The sequence below is a fragment of the Triticum aestivum genome, chromosome 4A (genome assembly GCF_018294505.1).
Source record: "Triticum aestivum cultivar Chinese Spring chromosome 4A, IWGSC CS RefSeq v2.1, whole genome shotgun sequence".
In the NCBI taxonomy this organism is placed as follows: Eukaryota; Viridiplantae; Streptophyta; class Magnoliopsida; order Poales; family Poaceae; genus Triticum; species Triticum aestivum.
Window position 1 is genome coordinate 689,647,440 of NC_057803.1, and position 20,267 is coordinate 689,667,706.

General features: G+C 43.5%; 1 protein-coding gene and 2 pseudogenes across 1 annotated transcript; all 3 read right to left on the minus strand.

The window, feature by feature from the left end:
- The window catches only part of LOC123088172 (3-phosphoshikimate 1-carboxyvinyltransferase 2-like), a 73,679-nt pseudogene extending 57,903 nt beyond the window's left edge, over positions 1-15,776 (minus strand).
- On the minus strand, positions 12,686-12,824 carry LOC123088947 (uncharacterized; annotated as a pseudogene).
- Positions 15,777-16,697: 921 nt separating the features above from the next.
- LOC123088173 (3-phosphoshikimate 1-carboxyvinyltransferase 2) lies at positions 16,698-20,260 on the minus strand. The gene is made up of 8 exons (XM_044510354.1): positions 20,044-20,260; positions 19,146-19,390; positions 18,901-19,054; positions 18,479-18,693; positions 17,832-17,949; positions 17,434-17,644; positions 17,211-17,272; positions 16,698-17,116 (listed from the first exon to the last, which is right to left on the minus strand). Exons 1-8 carry the CDS (start codon positions 20,254-20,256, stop codon positions 16,898-16,900), a joined length of 1,437 nt encoding a protein of 478 aa, XP_044366289.1. The 5' UTR covers positions 20,257-20,260; the 3' UTR covers positions 16,698-16,897.
- Between the last annotated feature and the right edge of the window lie 7 nt (positions 20,261-20,267).

Genomic DNA, 20,267 nt, shown 5'->3' on the forward strand with positions numbered 1-20,267 from the left:
TTGCTAAGATTAGTAACTCGAAACAGGAGTTACAGAATAAACAAAGACTAGTTGAAGGGGAAGTGACGATGAGTGTTGGAAGTAGTTCCAAGATTGATATGATCATCATCGCACACTCCCTATACTTTCGGGATAGTGTTAAACCTAAATAAATGTTATTTGGCGTTTGCGTTGAGCATGAATATGATTTGATCATGTTTATTGCAATACAGTTATTCATTTAAAATCAGAGAATAATTGTTGTTCTGTTTAAATGAATAAAACCTTCAATGGTCATACACCCAATGAAAATAGTTTGTTGGATCTCGATCGTAGTGATACACATATTCATAATATTGATGCCAAAAGATGCAAAGTTAATAATGATAGTGCAACTTATTTGTGGCACTGCCGTTTGGGTCATATCGGTGTAAAGCGCATGAAGAAACTCCATGCTGATGGGTTTTTGGAATCACTTGATTATGAATCATTTGATTCTTGCGAACCGTGCCTTTTGGGCAAGATGACTGAAACTCCGTTGTTCGGAACAATGGAACGAGATACTGACTTGTTGGAAATAATACATACTGATGTATGCGGTCCAATGAGTGTTGATGCTCGTGGTAGGTATCGTTATTTTCTGACCTTCACAAGATGATTTGAGCAGATATGAGTATATCTACTTAATGAAGCACAAGTCTGAAACATTTGAAAAGTTCAAAGAATTTCAGAGTGAAGTGGAGAATCATCGTAACAAGAAAATAAAGTTTCTACGATCTGATCGTGGAGGAGAATATTTGACTTACGAGTTTGGCCTTCATATAAAACAATGTGGAATAGTTTCACAGCTCACGCCACATGGAACACCATAACGTAATGGTGTGCCCGAACGTCATAACCGCACTTTATTTGATATGGTGATGTCTCTTACCGATTTGCCAATATCGTTTTGGGGTTATGCATTAGAGACAGCTGCATTCACGTTAAATAGGGCACCATTAAATCCGTTGAGAGGACACCATATGAACTATGGTTTAGCAGTAAACCTAAGCCGTCGTTTCTTAAAGTTTGGAGTTGTGATGCTTATGTGAAAAAGGTTTTCAACCTGATAAGCTCGAACCCAAATCAGAAAAGTGCGTCTTCATAGAATACCCAAAGGAAACTGTTGGGTACTCCTTCTATCACAGATCCAAAGGCAAAACATTTGTTGCTAAGAATGGATCCTTTCTAGAGAAGGAGTTTCTCTCTAAAGAAGTGAGTGGAGGAAAGTAGAGCTTAATAAGGTAATTTGTACCTTCTCCCGAATTGGAAACTAGTTCATCACTGAAATCAGTTCCAGTGATGCCTACACCAATTAGTGAGGAAGCTAATGATGATGATCATGAAACTTCAAGATCAAGTTACTACCAAAACGTCGTAGGTCAACCAGAGTAAGATCCGCACCAGAGTGGTACGGTAATCCTATTCTAGAAGTCATGTTACTAGACCATGATAAACCTACAAACTATGAGGAAGCGATGATGAGCCCAGATTCCGCGAAATGGCTTGAGGCCATAAAATCTGAGATATGATCCATGTATGAGAACAAAGTATGGACTTTTATTGACTTGCTCGATGATCAGCAAGCCATGTTAAATAAATGGATCTTCAAGAGGAAGATAGATGCTGATAGTAGTGTTACTATCTACAAAGCTAGACTTGCCGAAAAAGGTTTTTGACAAAGTTCAAGATGTTGAATACAATGAGATTTTCTCACTCGTATCGATGCTTAAAAGTCTGTCCGAATCATGTTAGCAATTGCCACATTTTATGAAATCTGGCAAATGGATGTCAAAACTGCATTCCTTAATGGTTTTCTTAAAGAAGAGTTGTATATGATGCAACCAGAAGATTTTGTCAATCCTAAAGGTGCTAACAAAATGTGCAAGCTCCAGCGATCCATCAATGGACTGGTGCAAGCATCTTGGAGTTGGAATATACGCTTTGATGTGTTGATCAAAGCATATGGTTTTATACAGACTTTTGGAAAGGCCTGTATTTACAAGAAAGTGAGTGGGAGCACTACAGCCTTTCTGATAAGTATATGTGAATGACATACTGTTGATCGGAAATAATGTAGAATTATTCTGCAAAGCATAAAGGAGTGTTTGAAAGGAGTTTTTCAAAGAAAGACCTCGGTGAAGCTGCTTACATATTGAGCATCAAGATCTATAGAGATAGATCAAGACGCTTGATAAGTTTTTCAATGAATACATACCTTGACAAGATTTTGAAGTAGTTCAAAATGGAACAGTCAAAGAAAGAGTTCTTGCCTGTGTTACAAGGTGTGAGATTGAGTAAGACTCAAAACCCGATCACGGCAGAAGATAGAAAGAGAATGAACGTCATTCTCTATGCATCAGCCATAGGTTCTATAAAGTATGTCATGATGTGTAACAGATCTATTGCATACCCTACCACTAAGCTTGGCAAGGGAGTGCAATAGTGATCTAGGAGTAGATCAATGGACAGCGGTCAAAATTATCCTTAGTGGAATAAGGATATGTTTCTCGATTATGGAAGTGAAAAAAAGGTTCGTCGTAAAGGGTTACGTCGATGCAAGTTTTAACACTAATCTAGATGACTCTGAGTCTCAATCTGGATACATATTGAAAGTGGGAGCAATTAGCTAGAGTAGCTCCGTGCAGAGCATTGTAGACATAGAAATTTGCAAAATACTTACGGCTCTGAATGTGACAGACCCGTTGACTAAAATTATCTCACAAGCAAAACATGATCACACCTTAGTACTCTTTGGGTGTTAATCACATAGCGATGTGAACTAGATTACTGACTCTAGTAAACCCTTTGGGTGTTGGTCACATGTCGATGTGAACTATGGGTGTTAACCACATATAGATGTGAACTATTGATGTTAAATCACATGGCGATGTGAACTAGATTATTGACTCTAGTGCAAGTGGGAGACTGAAGGAAATATGCCCTAGAGGCAATAGTAAAGTTATTATTTATTTCCTTATATCATGATAAATGTTTATTATTCATGCTAGAATTGTATTAACCGGAAACATAATACATGTGTGAATACATAGACAAACAGAGTGTCACTAGTATGCCTCTACTTGACTAGCTCGTTAATCAAAGATGGTTATGTTTCCTAACCATAGACATGAGTTGTCATTGGATTAACGGGATCACATCATTAGGAGAATGATGTGATTGACATGACCCATTCCGTTAGCCTAGCACTTGATCGTTTAGTATGTTGCTATTGCTTTCTTCATGACTTATACATGTTCCTGTAACTATGAGATTATGCAACTCCCGTTTACCGGAGGAACACTTTGGGTGCTACCAAACGTCACAACGTAACTGGGTGATTATAAAGGAGTACTACAGGTGTCTCCAAAGGTACATGTTGGGTTGGCGTATTTCGAGATTAGGTTTTGTCACTCCGATTGTCGGAGAGGTATCTCTGGGCCCTCTCGGTAATGCACATCACTATAAGCCTTGCAAGCAATGTAGCTAATGAGTTAGTTACGGAATGATGCATTACGGAACGAGTAAAGAGACTTGCCGGTAACGACATTGAACTAGGTATTGAGATACCAACGATTGAATCTCGGGCAAGTAACATACCGATGACAAAGGGAACAACGTATGTTGTTATGCGGTTTGACCGATAAAGATCTTCGTAGAATATGTGGGAGCCAATATGGGCATCCAGGTCCCGCTATTGGTTATTGACTGGAAACATGTTTCGGTCATGTCTACATAGTTCTCGAACCCGTAGGGTCCGCACGCTTAAGGTTTCGATGACAATTATATTATGAGTTTATGAGTTTTGATGTACCGAAGGAGTTCGGAGTCCCGGATGAGATCGGGGACATGACGAGGAGTCTCGAAATGGTCGAGATGTAAAAATTGATATTTTGGACGACTATATTCGGAGTTCGGAAAGGTTCCGAGTGATTCGGGTATTTTTCGGAGTACCGGAGAGTTACGGGAATTCGTCGGGGAGTATATGGGCCTTATTGGGCCATACGGGAATAGAGGAGAGAGGCCGAAAGGAAGGAGGCGCGCAGCCCCCCTCTGGTCCGAATTGGACAAGGGGTGCGGCCCCCCTTTCCTTCCTCCTCTCCCCCTCTTTCCCCCCTTCTCCTACTCCAACAAGGAAGGAGGGAGTCCTACTCCCGGTGGGAGTAGGACTCCCCTTGGCGCGCCCCTCCTAGGCCGGCCGCCCCCTCCCCCCTTGCTCCTTTATATACGGGGGCAGGGGGGCACCTCTAGGCACAACAACACAAGTTGATCTTCGGGATCGTTCCTTAGCCGTGTGCGGTGCCCCCCTCCACGATATTACACCTCGGTCATATTGTAGCGGTGCTTAGACGAAGCCCTGCGACGGTTGAACATCAAGATCGTCACCACGCCGTCGTGCTGAAGGAACTCCTCCCCGAAGCTTTGCTGGATCGGAACCCGGGGAGCGTCATCAAGCTGAACGTGTGCCAAGAACTCGGAGGTGCCGGAGTAACGGTGCTTGGATCGGTTGAACCGGGAAGACGTACGACTACTTCCTCTATGTTGTGTCAACGCTTCCGCTTCGGTCTACGAGGGTACGTAGACAACACTCTCCCCTCTCGTTGTTATGCATCACCATGATCTTGCATGTGCATAGGAAAATTTTGAAATTACTACGTTCCCCAACAGTGGTATCAGAGCCTAGGTTTTATGGTTTGATGTTATATGCACGAGTAGAACACAAGTGAGTTGTGGGCGATACAAGTCATACTGCTTACCAGCATGTCATACTTTGGTTCGGTGGTATTGTTGGATGAAGCGGCCCGGACCGACATTACGCGTACGCTTACGCGAGACTGGTTCTACCGACGTGCTTTGCACACAGGTGGCTGGCGGGTGTCAGTTTCTCCAACTTTAGTTGAACCGAGTGTGGCTACGCCCGGTCCTTGCGAGGGTTAAAAAAGCACTAACTTGACGAACTATCGTTGTGGTTTTGATGCGTAGGTAAGAACGGTTCTTTCTCAGCCCGTAGCAGCCACGTAAAATTTGCCACAACAAAGTAGAGGACGTCTAACTTGTTTTTGCAGGGCATGTTGTGATGTGATATGGTCAAGACGTGATAAGATATAAGTTGTTGTATGAGATGATCATGTTTTGTTGAAGTTATCGGCAACTGGCAGAAGCCCTATGGATGTCTCTTTGTTGCATAAGATGCAAGTGCCAAATAATTGCTTTACTTTATCGCTATACGATAGCAATAGTTGCAAGAGCAATAGTTGGTGAGACAACCATGTGATGACACATTGATGTAGATCAAGATGATGAAGATCATGGTGTCGTGCCGGTGACGATAGAGATCATGACAGTACTTTGGAGATGGAGATCAAAGGCGCAAGATGATCATGGCCATATCATGTCACATATATTGATTGCATATGATGTTTATCTATTATACATCTTATTCTTGCTTTGATTGACGGTAGCATTTTAAGATGATCTATCACTAATTATCAAGAAGTGTTCTCCCTGAGTATGCACCGTTGCCAAAGTTCGTCGTGCCCAGACACCACGTGATGATCGGGTGTGATAAGCTCTACATCCATCTACAACGGGTGCAAGTCAGTTTTGCACACGCGGAATACTCAGGTTAAACTTGACGAGCCTAGCATATGCAGATATGGCCTCGGAACACGGAGACCGAAAGGTCGAGCGTGAATCATATAGTAGATATGATCAACATAGTGATGTTCACCATTAAAAACTACTCCATCTCACGTGATGATCGGTTCTGGTTTAGTTGATTTGGATCACGTGATCACTTAGATGACTCGAGAGATGTCTGTCTAAGTGGGAGTTCTTAAGTAATATGATTAATTGAACTTAAATTTATCATGAACTTAGTCCTGGTAGTATTTTGCAAATTATGTTGTAGATCAATAGCTCGCGTTGTTGCTTTCATATGTTTATTTTGATATGTTCCTAGAGAAAATTATGTTGAAAAATGTTAGTAGCAATGATGCGGATTGGATCCGTGATATGAGGTTTATCCTCATTGCTGCACAGAAGAATTATGTCCTTAATGCACCGCTAGGTGACAGACCTATTGCAGGAGCAGATGCAAACGTTATGAACGTTTGGCTAGCTCAATATGATGACTACTTGATAGTTTAGTGCACCATACTTAACGGCTTAGAATCGGGACTTCAAAGACGTTTTGAACGTCATGGACCATATGAGATGTTCCAGGAATTGAAGTTAATATTTCAAGCAAATACCCGAGTTGAGAGATATGAAGTCTCCAACAAGTTCTATAGCTAAAGGATGGAGGAGAATCGCTCAACTAGTGAGCAAGTGCTCAGATTGTCTGGGTACTACAATCGCTTGAATCAAGTGGGAGTTAATCTTCCAGATAAGATAGTGATTGATAGAATTCTCTAGTCACCATCACCAAGTTAGTAGAACTTCGTGATGAACTATAGTATGCAAAGGATGACGAAAACGATTCCCGAGCTCTTCGTGATGTTGAAATCGACGAAGGTAGAAATCAAGAAAGAGCATCAAGTGTTGATGATTGACAAGACCACTAGTTTCAAGAGAATGGCAAAGGGAAAGAAAGGGAACTTCAAGTAGAATGACAAGCAAGTTGTCACTCCCGCGAAGAAGCCCAAAGCTGAACCTAAAGCCTGAAACTGAGTGCTTCTACTGCAAAGGAAATGGTCACTGGAAGTGGAACTACTCCAAATATTTGGTGGATAAGAAGGATGGCAAAGTGAACAAGGGTATATTTTATATACAGGTTATTGATGTGTGTTTTACTAGTGTTTATAGTAGCCCCTGAGTATTTGATACTTGTTCGATTGCTAAGATTAGTAACTCGAAACAGGAGTTACAGAATAAACAAAGACTAGTTGAAGGGGAAGTGACGATGAGTGTTGGAAGTAGTTCCAAGATTGATATGATCATCATCGCACACTCCCTATACTTTCGGGATAGTGTTAAACCTAAATAAATGTTATTTGGCGTTTGCGTTGAGCATGAATATGATTTGATCATGTTTATTGCAATACAGTTATTCATTTAAAATCAGAGAATAATTGTTGTTCTGTTTAAATGAATAAAACCTTCAATGGTCATACACCCAATGAAAATAGTTTGTTGGATCTCGATCGTAGTGATACACATATTCATAATATTGATGCCAAAAGATGCAAAGTTAATAATGATAGTGCAACTTATTTGTGGCACTGCCGTTTGGGTCATATCGGTGTAAAGCGCATGAAGAAACTCCATGCTGATGGGTTTTTGGAATCACTTGATTATGAATCATTTGATTCTTGCGAACCGTGCCTTTTGGGCAAGATGACTGAAACTCCGTTGTTCGAAACAATGGAACGAGATACTGACTTGTTGGAAATAATACATACTGATGTATGCGGTCCAATGAGTGTTGATGCTCGTGGTAGGTATCGTTATTTTCTGACCTTCACAAGATGATTTGAGCAGATATGAGTATATCTACTTAATGAAGCACAAGTCTGAAACATTTGAAAAGTTCAAAGAATTTTAGAGTGAAGTGGATAATCATCGTAACAAGAAAATAAAGTTTCTGCAATCTGATCGTGGAGGAGAATATTTGACTTACGAGTTTGGCCTTCATATAAAACAATGTGGAATAGTTTCACAGCTCACGCCACATGGAACACCATAACGTAATGGTGTGTCCGAACGTCATAACCGCACTTTATTTGATATGGTGCGATCAATGATGTCTCTTACCGATTTGCCAATATCGTTTTGGGGTTATGCATTAGAGACAGCTGCATTCACGTTAAATAGGGCACCATTAAATCCGTTGAGACGACACCATATGAACTATGGTTTAGCAGTAAACCTAAGCCGTCGTTTCTTAAAGTTTGGAGTTGTGATGCTTATGTGAAAAAGGTTTTCAACCTGGTAAGCTCGAACCCAAATCGGAAAAGTGCGTCTTCATAGAATACCCAAAGGAAACTGTTGGGTACTCCTTCTATCACAGATCCAAAGGCAAAACATTTGTTGCTAAGAATGGATCCTTTCTAGAGAAGGAGTTTCTCTCGAAAGAAGTGAGTGGAGGAAAGTAGAGCTTAATAAGGTAATTTGTACCTTCTCCCAAATTGGAAACTAGTTCATCACTGAAATCAGTTCCAGTGATGCCTACACCAATTAGTGAGGAAGCTAATGATGATGATCATGAAACTTCAAGATCAAGTTACTACCAAAACGTCGTAGGTCAACCAGAGTAAGATGCGCACCAGAGTGGTACAGTAATCCTATTCTAGAAGTCATGTTACTAGACCATGATAAACCTACAAACTATGAGGAAGCGATGATGAGCCTACATTCCGCGAAATGGCTTGAGGCCATAAAATCTGAGATATGATCCATGTATGAGAACAAAGTATGGACTTTGATTGACTTGCTCGATGATCAGCAAGCCATGTGAAATAAACGGATCTTCAAGAGGAAGACAGATGCTGATAGTAGTGTTACTATCTACAAAGCTAGACTTGTCGAAAAAGGTTTTTGACAAAGTTCAAGATGTTGAATACAATGAGATTTTCTCACTCGTATCGATGCTTAAAAGTCTGTCCGAATCATGTTAGCAATTGCCACATTTTATGAAATCTAGCAAATGGATGTCAAAACTGCATTCCGTAATGGTTTTCTTAAAGAAGAGTTGTATATGATGCAACCAGAAGATTTTGTCAATCCTAAAGGTGCTAACAAAATGTGCAAGCTCCAGCGATCCATCGATGGACTGGTGCAAGCATCTCGGAGTTGGAATATACGCTTTGATGTGTTGATCAAAGCATATGGTTTTATACAGACTTTTGGAAAGGCCTGTATTTACAAGAAAGTGAGTGGGAGCACTACAACCTTTCTGATAAGTATATGTGAATGACATACTATTGATCGGAAATAATGTAGAATTATTCTGCAAAGCATAAAGGAGTGTTTGAAAGGAGTTTTTCAAAGAAAGACCTCGGTGAAGCTGCTTACATATTGAGCATCAAGATCTATAGAGATAGATCAAGACGCTTGATAAGTTTTTCAATGAATACATACCTTGACAAGATTTTGAAGTAGTTCAAAATGGAACAGTCAAAGAAAGAGTTCTTGCCTGTGTTACAAGGTGTGAGATTGAGTAAGACTCAAAACCCGATCACGGCAGAAGATAGAAAGAGAATGAACGTCATTCTCTATGCATCAGCCATAGGTTCTATAAAGTATGTCATGCTGTGTAACAGATCTATTGCATACCCTACCACTAAGCTTGGCAAGGGAGTGCAATAGTGATCTAGGAGTAGATCAATGGACAGCGGTCAAAATTATCCTTAGTGGAATAAGGATATGTTTCTCGATTATGGAAGTGAAAAAAGGTTCGTCGTAAAGGGTTACGTCGATGCAAGTTTTAACACTAATCTAGATGACTCTGAGTCTCAATCTGGATACATATTGAAAGTGGGAGCAATTAGCTAGAGTAGCTCCGTGCAGAGCATTGTAGACATAGAAATTTGCAAAATACTTACGGCTCTGAATGTGACAGACCCGTTGACTAAAATTATCTCACAAGCAAAACATGATCACACCTTAGTACTCTTTGGGTGTTAATCACATAGCGATGTGAACTAGATTACTGACTCTAGTAAACCCTTTGGGTGTTGGTCACATGTCGATGTGAACTATGGGTGTTAACCACATATAGATGTGAACTATTGATGTTAAATCACATGGCGATGTGAACTGGATTATTGACTCTAGTGCAAGTGGGAGACTGAAGGAAATATGCCCTAGAGGCAATAGTAAAGTTATTATTTATTTCCTTATATCATGATAAATGTTTATTATTCATGCTAGAATTGTATTAACCGGAAACATAATACATGTGTGAATACATAGACAAACAGAGTGTCACTAGTATGCCTCTACTTGACTAGCTCGTTAATCAAAAATGGTTATGTTTCCTAACCATAGACATGAGTTGCCATTTGATTAACGGGATCACATCATTAGGAGAATGATGTGATTGACATGACCCATTCCGTTAGCCTAGCACTTGATCGTTTAGTATGTTGCTATTGCTTTCTTCATGACTTATACATGTTCCTGTAACTATGAGATTATGCAACTCCCGTTTACCGGAGGAACACTTTGGGTGCTACCAAACGTCACAACGTAACTGGGTGATTATAAAGGAGTACTACAGGTGTCTCCAAAGGTACATGTTGGGTTGGCGTATTTCGAGATTAGGTTTTGTCACTCCGATTGTCGGAGAGGTATCTCTGGGCCCTCTCGGTAATGCACATCACTATAAGCCTTGCAAGCAATGTAGCTAATGAGTTAGTTACAGAATGATGCATTACGGAACGAGTAAAGAGACTTGCCGGTAACGAGATTGAACTAGGTATTGAGATACCGACGATTGAATCTCGGGCAAGTAACATACCGATGACAAAGGGAACAACGTATGTTGTTATGCGGTTTGACCGATAAAGATCTTCGTAGAATATGTGGGAGCCAATATGGGCATCCAGGTCCCGCTATTGGTTATTGACTTGAAACATGTTTCGGTCATGTCTACATAGTTCTCGAACCCGTAGGGTCCGCACGCTTAAGGTTTCGATGACAATTATATTATGAGTTTATGAGTTTTGATGTACCGAAGGAGTTCGGAGTCCCGGATGAGATCGGGGACATGACGAGGAGTCTCTAAATGGTTGAGACGTAAAAATCGATATATTGGACGACTATATTCGGAGTTCGGAAAGGTTCCGAGTGATTCGGGTATTTTTCGGAGTACCGGAGAGTTACGGGAATTCGTCGGGGAGTATATGGGCCTTATTGGGCCATACGGGAATAGAGGAGAGAGGCTGAAAGGAAGGAGGCACGCAGCCCCCCTCTGGTCCGAATTGGACAAGGGGTGCGGCCCCCCTTTCCTTCCTCCTCTCCCCCTCTTTCCCCCCTTCTCCTACTCCAACAAGGAGGGAGTCCTACTCCTGGTGGGAGTAGGACTCCCCTTGGCGCGCCCCTCCTAGGCCGGCCGCCCCCCTTGCTCCTTTATATACGGGGGCAGGGGGGCACCTCTAGGCACAACAACACAAGTTGATCTTCGTGATCGTTCCTTAGCCGTGTGCGGTGCCCCCCTCCACGATATTACACCTCGGTCATATTGTAGCGGTGCTTAGGCGAAGCCCTGCGACGGTTGAACATCAAGATCGTCACCACGCCGTCGTGCTGACGGAACTCCTCCCCGAAGCTTTGCTGGATCGGAACCCGGGGAGCGTCATCAAGTTGAACGTGTGCCAAGAACTCGGAGGTGCCGGAGTAACGGTGCTTGGATCGGTTGAACCGGGAAGACGTACGACTACTTCTTCTATGTTGTGTCAACGCTTCCGCTTCGGTCTACGAGGGTACGTAGACAACACTCTCCCCTCTCATTGCTATGCATCACCATGATCTTGCGTGTGCGTAGGAAAATTTTGAAATTACTATGTTCCCCAACAAATTTTGCTATCGAACTTTCGTTCAACGAGAGCTTGGAAGTTTTGAAACACTTGAAACACATCGGATCGTTTCTTAAGAAGATAGATCCAGGAGTACTTGCTATAGTCATCGATGAAACTAACATAGTATGTGTGTCTACCAACTGAACTGGGGGCAGGCCCCCATACATCAGAGAAAATGAGTTGCAAAGGTTTGGTAGAAATACTGGTAGAAATTGGATAGGGTAGCTGATGACTTTTAGCTCTTTGACAAGAATCACAAATGGTTTCAGTATCACGCTCTCCAACATATGGGAGCTTATTCTTCCTAAGCAATCGCTCAACTAGAGAAAAAGATGCATGCCCTAGTCTATCGTGCCACCTCGTCGTTGAGAGTTTGGTGACACCATATGCTTGCTTATTGAATCTTCTAAACTCTAGAATCAACGGGTAAAGCCCTCAAACGCATCTACCTCGGTAGAGAACCTTCTTCGTTGCCTGATCCTTGATCAAAAAGAAAAAGGGGTGAAACTTGAGGAATACATGATTATCAATGGCAATTCGATGGACAGAAAGAAGGTTTTTAGATGCACTAGGGACATGTAGTATTTTTCTGAGGTGAATTGGACGATAAGGGGTTTTAACAACTGAATGACCAACATGTTTGATCCTCATACCTGCTCCACTGGCGGTGTGGATCTGGTCTTGACCACGGTATTTCTCCCGCATGGTTACTTTCTCCAACTCACCGGTGATGTGGTTTGTAGCACCACTACCCATGTACCAGTTGGTATCTACACCGTATGAAGCTTCGGCAGCACCAGCAACTTTTTCGTCCTGGGAGGAGTCACCTTCATCTTCCTCGAACCTGTACCAGCAGTCTTTGGCGGTGTGGCCAAGCTTACCGCATATCTGACAGCGGACAGCGTCGGGACGATTCTTGGAGGAGGAACGGCGGCCCCTGTTGTTGTTGGAGGAGGGCCGTCCGTCGGCACCGGTGCGAGGGGCACCGCCACCGTTGTTGTTGCTGTAGTTTCCGCCGCCGCTGCCCTTGCCCTTGCCGCACGGCGGACCACGGTAGCGGGAGCCACCACGGCCACCACGAACAGCAGCGTTGGCGGAGGACTTGAAGCTGCTGCCGTTGCTGCCTTGGAACATCGCCACACGCTGATCAAAGTTGCTCATCTGAGCGAATAGATCATCGAGCGTGACAGGGCCGGTGCGGGCGTCGAGGGCCGACACCAATGGCTGGTACTCCATACCCAGCCCGGCGATGATGTAGGAGATCTGTTCGTCCTCATCTAGAGGCTTGCCAGCAGCTGCTAGCTCGTCGGCGAGGCCACGCATATAGGCGAAGTAGGCGCCCACCGTCTATGTGCCCTTCTCTGCGTTGGAGAGGGCGACACGGATGTTGTTCACGCGCGATCTGGACTGGGACGAAAACATGTTCGCCACCGCAGCCCAGAGCTCATGCGCCTTGTGGATGTTGGTCACCTGGACAAGAACTTCTCTGGAAAGATTAACCAGCAAATATGCCAATACCTGCTGATCTTCCCGCACCCAGACTTGATGAAGAGGGTTCGGCGAGGCTGATTCCTTGCCATCTTTGTCCTTGGTGATGATGAACTTCTCTGGTTCTTTGATCGTCCCTTCGGCATAGCCGAAGACACCAGCCCCGATCAGCTGTGGCGTGACTTGTGCCCTCTAGAGGACGTAATTCGTCCGGGTCAGCTTCTCTGTAACCTGACCATTGAGGCCGGCCAGAGGAGCTCTGGTGAAGGAGGAGGACATGGCGAGCTCGTGGGTGGAAGAACGATGGATGCTAGATGTATAGGAAGAGGGAGGCTCTGATACCATGTGAAGATTGGCTTAAGCGTCTTACCTCGTTGGAGGGACGCGCTGCGTGTTTATATAACAGGGGCGCACCTCCCTGGATAGCGCATACAATCGGTTTGGACTACAACTTGTGAACCAAGAAAAGAGAGGGAGAGATAAGGCTACGGTTACAAGAGGATAGATCGATCCTAACAACCTAGCCGATGCGTGCTATATGCTACGTTACAATATGTTTAACAGACATCAACAGCTTTTAGGTGTTTCCTTCCAAATGGCTGACGCAGTGGGCCAGTAACAGTTACGCTAGTGTCAGTCCATGTGACCTTTGCTCCCATCATTTCAAGTACCTCAGCAAATTTCACTTCACCCTGCAAGATTAACCTTAGTAAGGGAGAATGACAGCATAAGACTGTATGCTCAACCAAAAGGGTAAAAATGGATAGTAGAATTTTACCTGCAAACTGGTGGTGCCGCAACCTTCGACAGTCACAGTCCCTCCGGTGATGGCAGCACCAGCCAAGAAATAGCTCGCACTTGAGGCATCACCTTAAACATAGGCATTTCCAGGGGACCTGTCGATTCCAGAATAATGGATGGCTTGTTTAGGAAATGGTTACTGCAACTTTTATGAAGTTTGAACTAACAGTTTCCGAGTACGTAAGAGTAGTATGTTCAGTAAAAGTGCGGATGTGACCTATAGCAACAAGGGCATAACTTAGAAAGGGCCAAAAGAAGCAAAATCAAGAATCACCTGCATTTTTTTGAAGGGGAATATATTAATATCAAGCAGATACCAATTACACCCAGCCTCTGCAACAAGAAGATGTCTAAAAATATCCAAGATGCACACATCCAAAAAAGAAAAGAAAAAGATAAAAGAAATGAGAAAAAAGACCCGCCACAGTGATCAATCACCCGCAGTAGCAGCACTCTAACCACCACCAAATACAGCATCCGTACTACAAATGGGGTTCTCCATAAGCAATGCCTCCAAGAAGGAAACAAAGAACAAACATCGTCATTGCCCGATCAAAGATCTTAGGTTTTCACCCTAAAGAAAGATCGCGTTCGCAAAACAATGTGTTCAACAAGGTCACTGCCAAACACAACCAATAAAGGTCAAACCTTGGGTTTTCACAGTTGAAATCACAGCTCGGTACTCAGAGGAGCACCACCAACAAAAAAAGTCCTCAATGATGTTGCCCCCACTTGCGGAGACTACTACTACAAGTCACATATCATCTTGCCTGGCCCCAGAATCACCTGCACAGATGCTCATCGCAAAATAACAGCCATTAAACTGACAGTATTCCCTATTTTCATTCCAAATTTAAGATGGATGATACTTCTGGAGTGATCAAATCTATGTACCAGAAAACGCAATTGTACAATTCATTGTAAGCAGTGGGCCCGATTGCCTAGGCAGCAGGCACTGAATTCCTAGTACAGTGCACCTTCATAGCTACTGAGCAGTCAAAAGTTTTAGTAAAACATTTATTTCCTAGTTTTTCCATAATTCAATGGGGTTGCGTCTGTAAATATTTGGCAAACTGAAAACTGGTATCTTTCAGTAGTACTCCACTATTAGAAGAAATGAAACAATAAAATGCTTGTTAGAAGAAATAGGAAAAGGTAGAACTTGCTTGTATTTTTGTCCTCCCTTAATGTTGAATCTGTCCCAACTATCAGAATGCTCCGCAGTCAAGCCAAAATGCTCCATCAATTTCAGTGTCATTTCAAGGAACAGAGATCATTTTATCAATGATTTCAATCTCGACATCCTCAAGAGCCAAAGGAGCAGCCATCTGCAAGGAACTAGGTATTGACTGCTAATGGAACCAGAGAGCTTAACCTGTGAAACTATTCGATGTTAAGTGTCAATCTATGATTGATCACACAATACCCAAGTATTGAAATTATTCAATTTTTATTGGTTCTTAAAGTTTAGTGCACGGTGTAAGGTCGCATTGCATCGTACTACCCATAATAATATATTTTTCTTTGACAACTGAGAATTGAATGTGCACAAAAGTACATAGCATACAAGTTTGCGAGTAGCTAGCCTTGCCATCAGGTAGCCCGATACGGACAGGTGGGCAGCTAGTACCAAGGAAACAATCAGCATCTGCGGCGAGTTGTTTAACCAATAGGTCGCTCCCTCATTATTGGCACCACCATAATTGCATTTGTTTCCTCACTTTTGATTTGTTTCCCCATTTCCTCCAGGGGATTCATACATTGGATGGGGATTCCTAAAACAGTCCATTCAAAACAATGAAACCATTAGGGTGAGTTATCCTCATGATTGTAGTAAACTTGCTCATGAGTTCGCCTCTTCATGTGTTGGTGTCGTCCATGGAAGCCAGGCTATGTTGCCCTACATACCAGATTTTGTAGCCTGTTTGATGCCCGGTGATTTTGCAGTGGAGTGGAATGGATGAGAGCATATAATGTGACGAATATATGATTTTACTACCCATAAAGGTGAAGATAGCTAATGAAAGCTGACTAGAGATGTGTAGCCCATGTGCTAAAGTAATGCCGGAAGCACACAAAAAGACATGCAATGCAGTGGGCCAGCAAGGCACCTTCATGTCACCACACCCAACCAATAAATATCAGTCTCTCCCGTGCCTCTTGACTCCAACTTCAATTTTCTTTAGCAACTATTGATGGAGATTAATCTCTCGTGTGCCTCTTAGTTTTGATTCATATTTCCTCTATCAACAAAAGAAAGGTCGAAAGTGTCCGTTACGAAGTGTTTGGGCTTGGAAGGCATCGGGAATGATTTTATGGTAATGAGGTGGAGTCTGTTAACCAGTCGATTTCTTGCACCTCGCCTTGGTGAAGAAGACAATGACCGGCCCGGACTGGAATAGACCTTTGTGGGCCAGCTACCGTGGGAGACGAATATAGTCCCCGCTGAATGGCGATGTGTTACTCACTGACCCAAAATACCGCATTCGGACGTGAGGTTACACCTCGGTGCACTAGAGTACTTGTTTTATGTAGGATAAGAAATGTTCATCACATGATGCAATTTGTTCCTTTCGCAACAGAAACTTGGCCCACTTGTTTATGTTAACCATTTCGCCCAGCACACTAGTAGTATCTGTTGAAATGCCACACTAATTAAGCTTCCATAGCACGCCTAACACACAATTAACAACAATGAGCACTGATCTTCTATGCCGGTAGCGCGCTCTCCCTCCATAGGATCTCATGTTGAGATATGTACCTGAACTATTTCATTTAGGTTTGAGTATTATATTTCAATGCTGCCCCCTTTCCTATAGCTTGCATGCTAAAGATCCCTCCTCGGCCAGCAGCATGGCATGCTAAAGATCACAGAACAGTAATTTATTTCTTATTCAGAAAACGAATACGGTGTGCAATACATTTCATTTTACCTCAAGGCGCACACGCTACAAAACTAATATTACAGACTCATACACCATCTCACGAGCAGACGGAGAAGACAAAATTTCCTCAAACCATGGACAGGCTACAGAGTATAAGCGCAATTCGTTGTTGATTTTCCCAGCCTAGTTCTTCACAAAGGTGCTTAGCACATCGAAGTAGTTGGGGAAGGTCTTGCGGGTGCACCCGGGGTCCCTGATGGTGACTGGCACCTCGGCGCAGGCCGCCAGGGAGAAGGCCATCGCCATCCGGTGGTCGTCGTAGGTGTCGATCGCCGTGACGTTCAGCTTCTCCGGTGGCGTGATGATGCAGTAGTCCGGGCCTTCCTCCACCGTTGCTCCCAGCTATAGGGCACATGCAAAGGACAGGTCAGATGAAGTGCCGAGGGGTGCAACAGGAGGCTGGGGTATAAGAACAGGAGACATTGTGTTTTATTACCTTCGTCAGCTCGGTCCGGATCGCGACCATTCTTTCGGTTTCCTTCACTCTCCAGGAGGCAACTGCAGCAGAGAATGAACAAGTGTCAGGACCAAAACATGTAAAACAAATCAACAGCAACACATAACAGGGTGCTTTCAAGTCCTTTGTCCCCTCCCTGATGCTAACAGAGTAATCGCTACGCTACGCACATGATAGGTATGGGAGGCCATAAAAAGTTTACCATCTCTGATAGCAGTTGGACCATCAGCAAAGAGGGCAACAACGGCAAGAGTCATTGCGACATCAGGCATTTTGTTCATGTTGACATCAACAGCTTTTAGGTGTTTCCTTCCAAAGGGCTGACGCGGTGGGCCAGTAACAGTTACACTAGTGTCAGTCCATGTAACCTTCGCTCCCATCATCTCAAGTACCTCAGCAAATTTCACATCACCCTGCAATGTGACACATCGTCAGGGAGAATGACAGCACATGGAAGCCACTTACAGAATACAGCAGTTTGACAGATTCAGCTACGAATATCCACTTAAAGCATGTTTGGTTGAAAATGGTATACATTCAACAATGTAATATGTCAAGTATGCTCAACCAAAACGGTAAAAATGGATAGTAGAATTTTACCTGCAAACTGGTGGTGCCGCAACCTTCGACAGTCACAGTCCCTCCGGTGATGGCAGCACCAGCCAGGAAATAGCTCGCACTTGAGGCATCACCTTCAACATAGGCATTTCCAGGGGACCTGTCGATTCCAGAGAACAGATGGCTCGTTTAGGAAATGGTTACTGCAACTTTTATGAAGTTTAAACTAACAGTTTCCGAGTACATAAGAGTATGTTCAGTAAAAGCATGGATGTGTATCCTGATGGGCCATATGGCAGCAAGGGCATAAGATAAAAAAGGGCCAAAAGAAGCAAAATCAAGAATCATCTGCATAGATGCTCATTGCCAAACAACTGCCGATGTTCTCTATTTTCAGTCCAATTTTAAGATGGATGATACTTCTGGTGTGATCAAGTATATGTCCAGAAAACAGAACTGTGCAATGCATTGTAGGTAGAAGGGTTGATTGCCTAGGCAGTAGACACTGGTTTCCTAGCACAGTGCGCCTTCAGAGCTACTGAGCAGTCGACAGATTTTGTACAATATTTATTTCCTAGTTTATCAATAATTCAAATGGGGGTGCGTCTATAAATATGTGGGTAGACAGAAAATTAGAATCATGCTTTTGTACTCCACTATCAGAAGAAGTAAAGCAATGTAGAACTTACTTGTATTTTTGTCCTCCCTTGATGTAGAATCTGTCCCAACTATCAGAATGCGCCGCAGTCACGCCAAAACGCTCCATCAATTTCAATGTCATTTCAACGTAAGGAACGGAGATCAGTTTATCAATGATTTCAATCTCGACATCTTCAAGAGCCAAAGGAGCAGCCATCAGCAAGGAACTCAGGTATTGACTGCTAATGGAACCAGAGAGCTTAACCTGTGAAATTATTCAATATTAAGTGTCAATCTATGATTGATCATGCAATACTCAAGTATTGAAATTATTCAATGTTTATTGGTTCTTCAACTTTAGTGCATTGTGTAAGGTCGCATTGATCGTACTACCAATATAATATTTGTTTTCTTTGACAGAGAACTGAATGTGCTCAAAAGTACATAACATGCAATTTCACGAGTAGCTAACCTTGCCACCAGGTAGCCCTCCTTTGCCATTGATACGGACAGGTGGGCAGTTAGTGCCAAGGAAACAATCAGCATCTGCGCCGAGTTGTTGCAAACCGACAACCAAGTCACCAATAGGTCGCTCCCTCATTCTTGGTACTCCATCAAGCACATAACTGAAGTTTTTTTTTTAAATAAAAGACATGATCAGTCTCCAAACATACCCATGGATCTCATACTTATTTCACTAGGATAAAGAAAACATACGTTGCATTTCCACCAGCAGCAACTACAGCTGCCGTCAATGGCCGCATTGCAGTTCCAGCATTACCCAAGAAGAGCTTTACTTCCTCTTTGGCGTCCTTTTCGACCGGGAACCTGCCGCCACAGCCAACAACCACAGCTCTTTTTGCAACTTTATCTGCTTCCACGGAGAGTCCAAGGGCTTCCAGGGCCTCGAGCATGTAGTGGACATCCTCGCTGTTCAACAGGTTATCCACCACCGTTGTTCCCTAATGAGCAGAAACAAGCTACAGATCAGCTAGATATGACAGTGAAGTAAACCAGCTCCAATTTCTCATCTTACTATAAATAAGCAAGAGAACAGGACATGCTGCAATATTGTTTTCTGATCAGTGGAAACCATATAAAGCGTGGAGGATCCTACCAATAGTCGAATAGCAATTCAAGGATTTCTCATCTAAAATAATATCTGTCTTTTAGTGGCCACGCCGTCTCACAAAATGTGTGTAGATTTTAGGTTGCATAATAATTTTGAGTAGACATATATGAATTCCAAGTGTTCATGGCACCATTACAACATAATATACTCATAAAGGGTCCATCAGAAAAGAAAAATTAGTAGCCTAAAACATAGGAGGATCGCCCCCTGATTATTACGATGCATCCTCTTGATCCAAACACAAGCTACACAATCCAATGATCTGGGAAAGAAACGCGTGAATTGGCTACCAAACAGCCTACCCTTCGTAAGCAAAATCGTATGGCCGGATCGACTCGAGCTAAAATTCCCATGATCCAGCAGACAGTCGGTCAGCACGACAAAGGTACGTCTGCTCCTAAACCCCACAAAATCCCACCTCTGCACCCAATTCGCATCATTCGCCCACCCAAAAGAGGAGCGGGGGGAGGAGGGGGGAGTCACCTCGGAGAGGGCGGAGAGGAGGAGGATCCGGTTGGAGAGCGACTTGGACCCTGGCAGCTGCACGGCGCCGGAGATCTCGCGGATCGGCTGCAGCACGACCTCCTCGGCGCCCGAGGGGGCCGCGGGCGCCGCCACGGACGTCGCGCGCGCCGCGGCGCCGCGGGGCCCCCACAGCCGCACCGCCCCGCGGCGGGCCGGGCGGGCCGCCGGCATCCGCAGCCGGC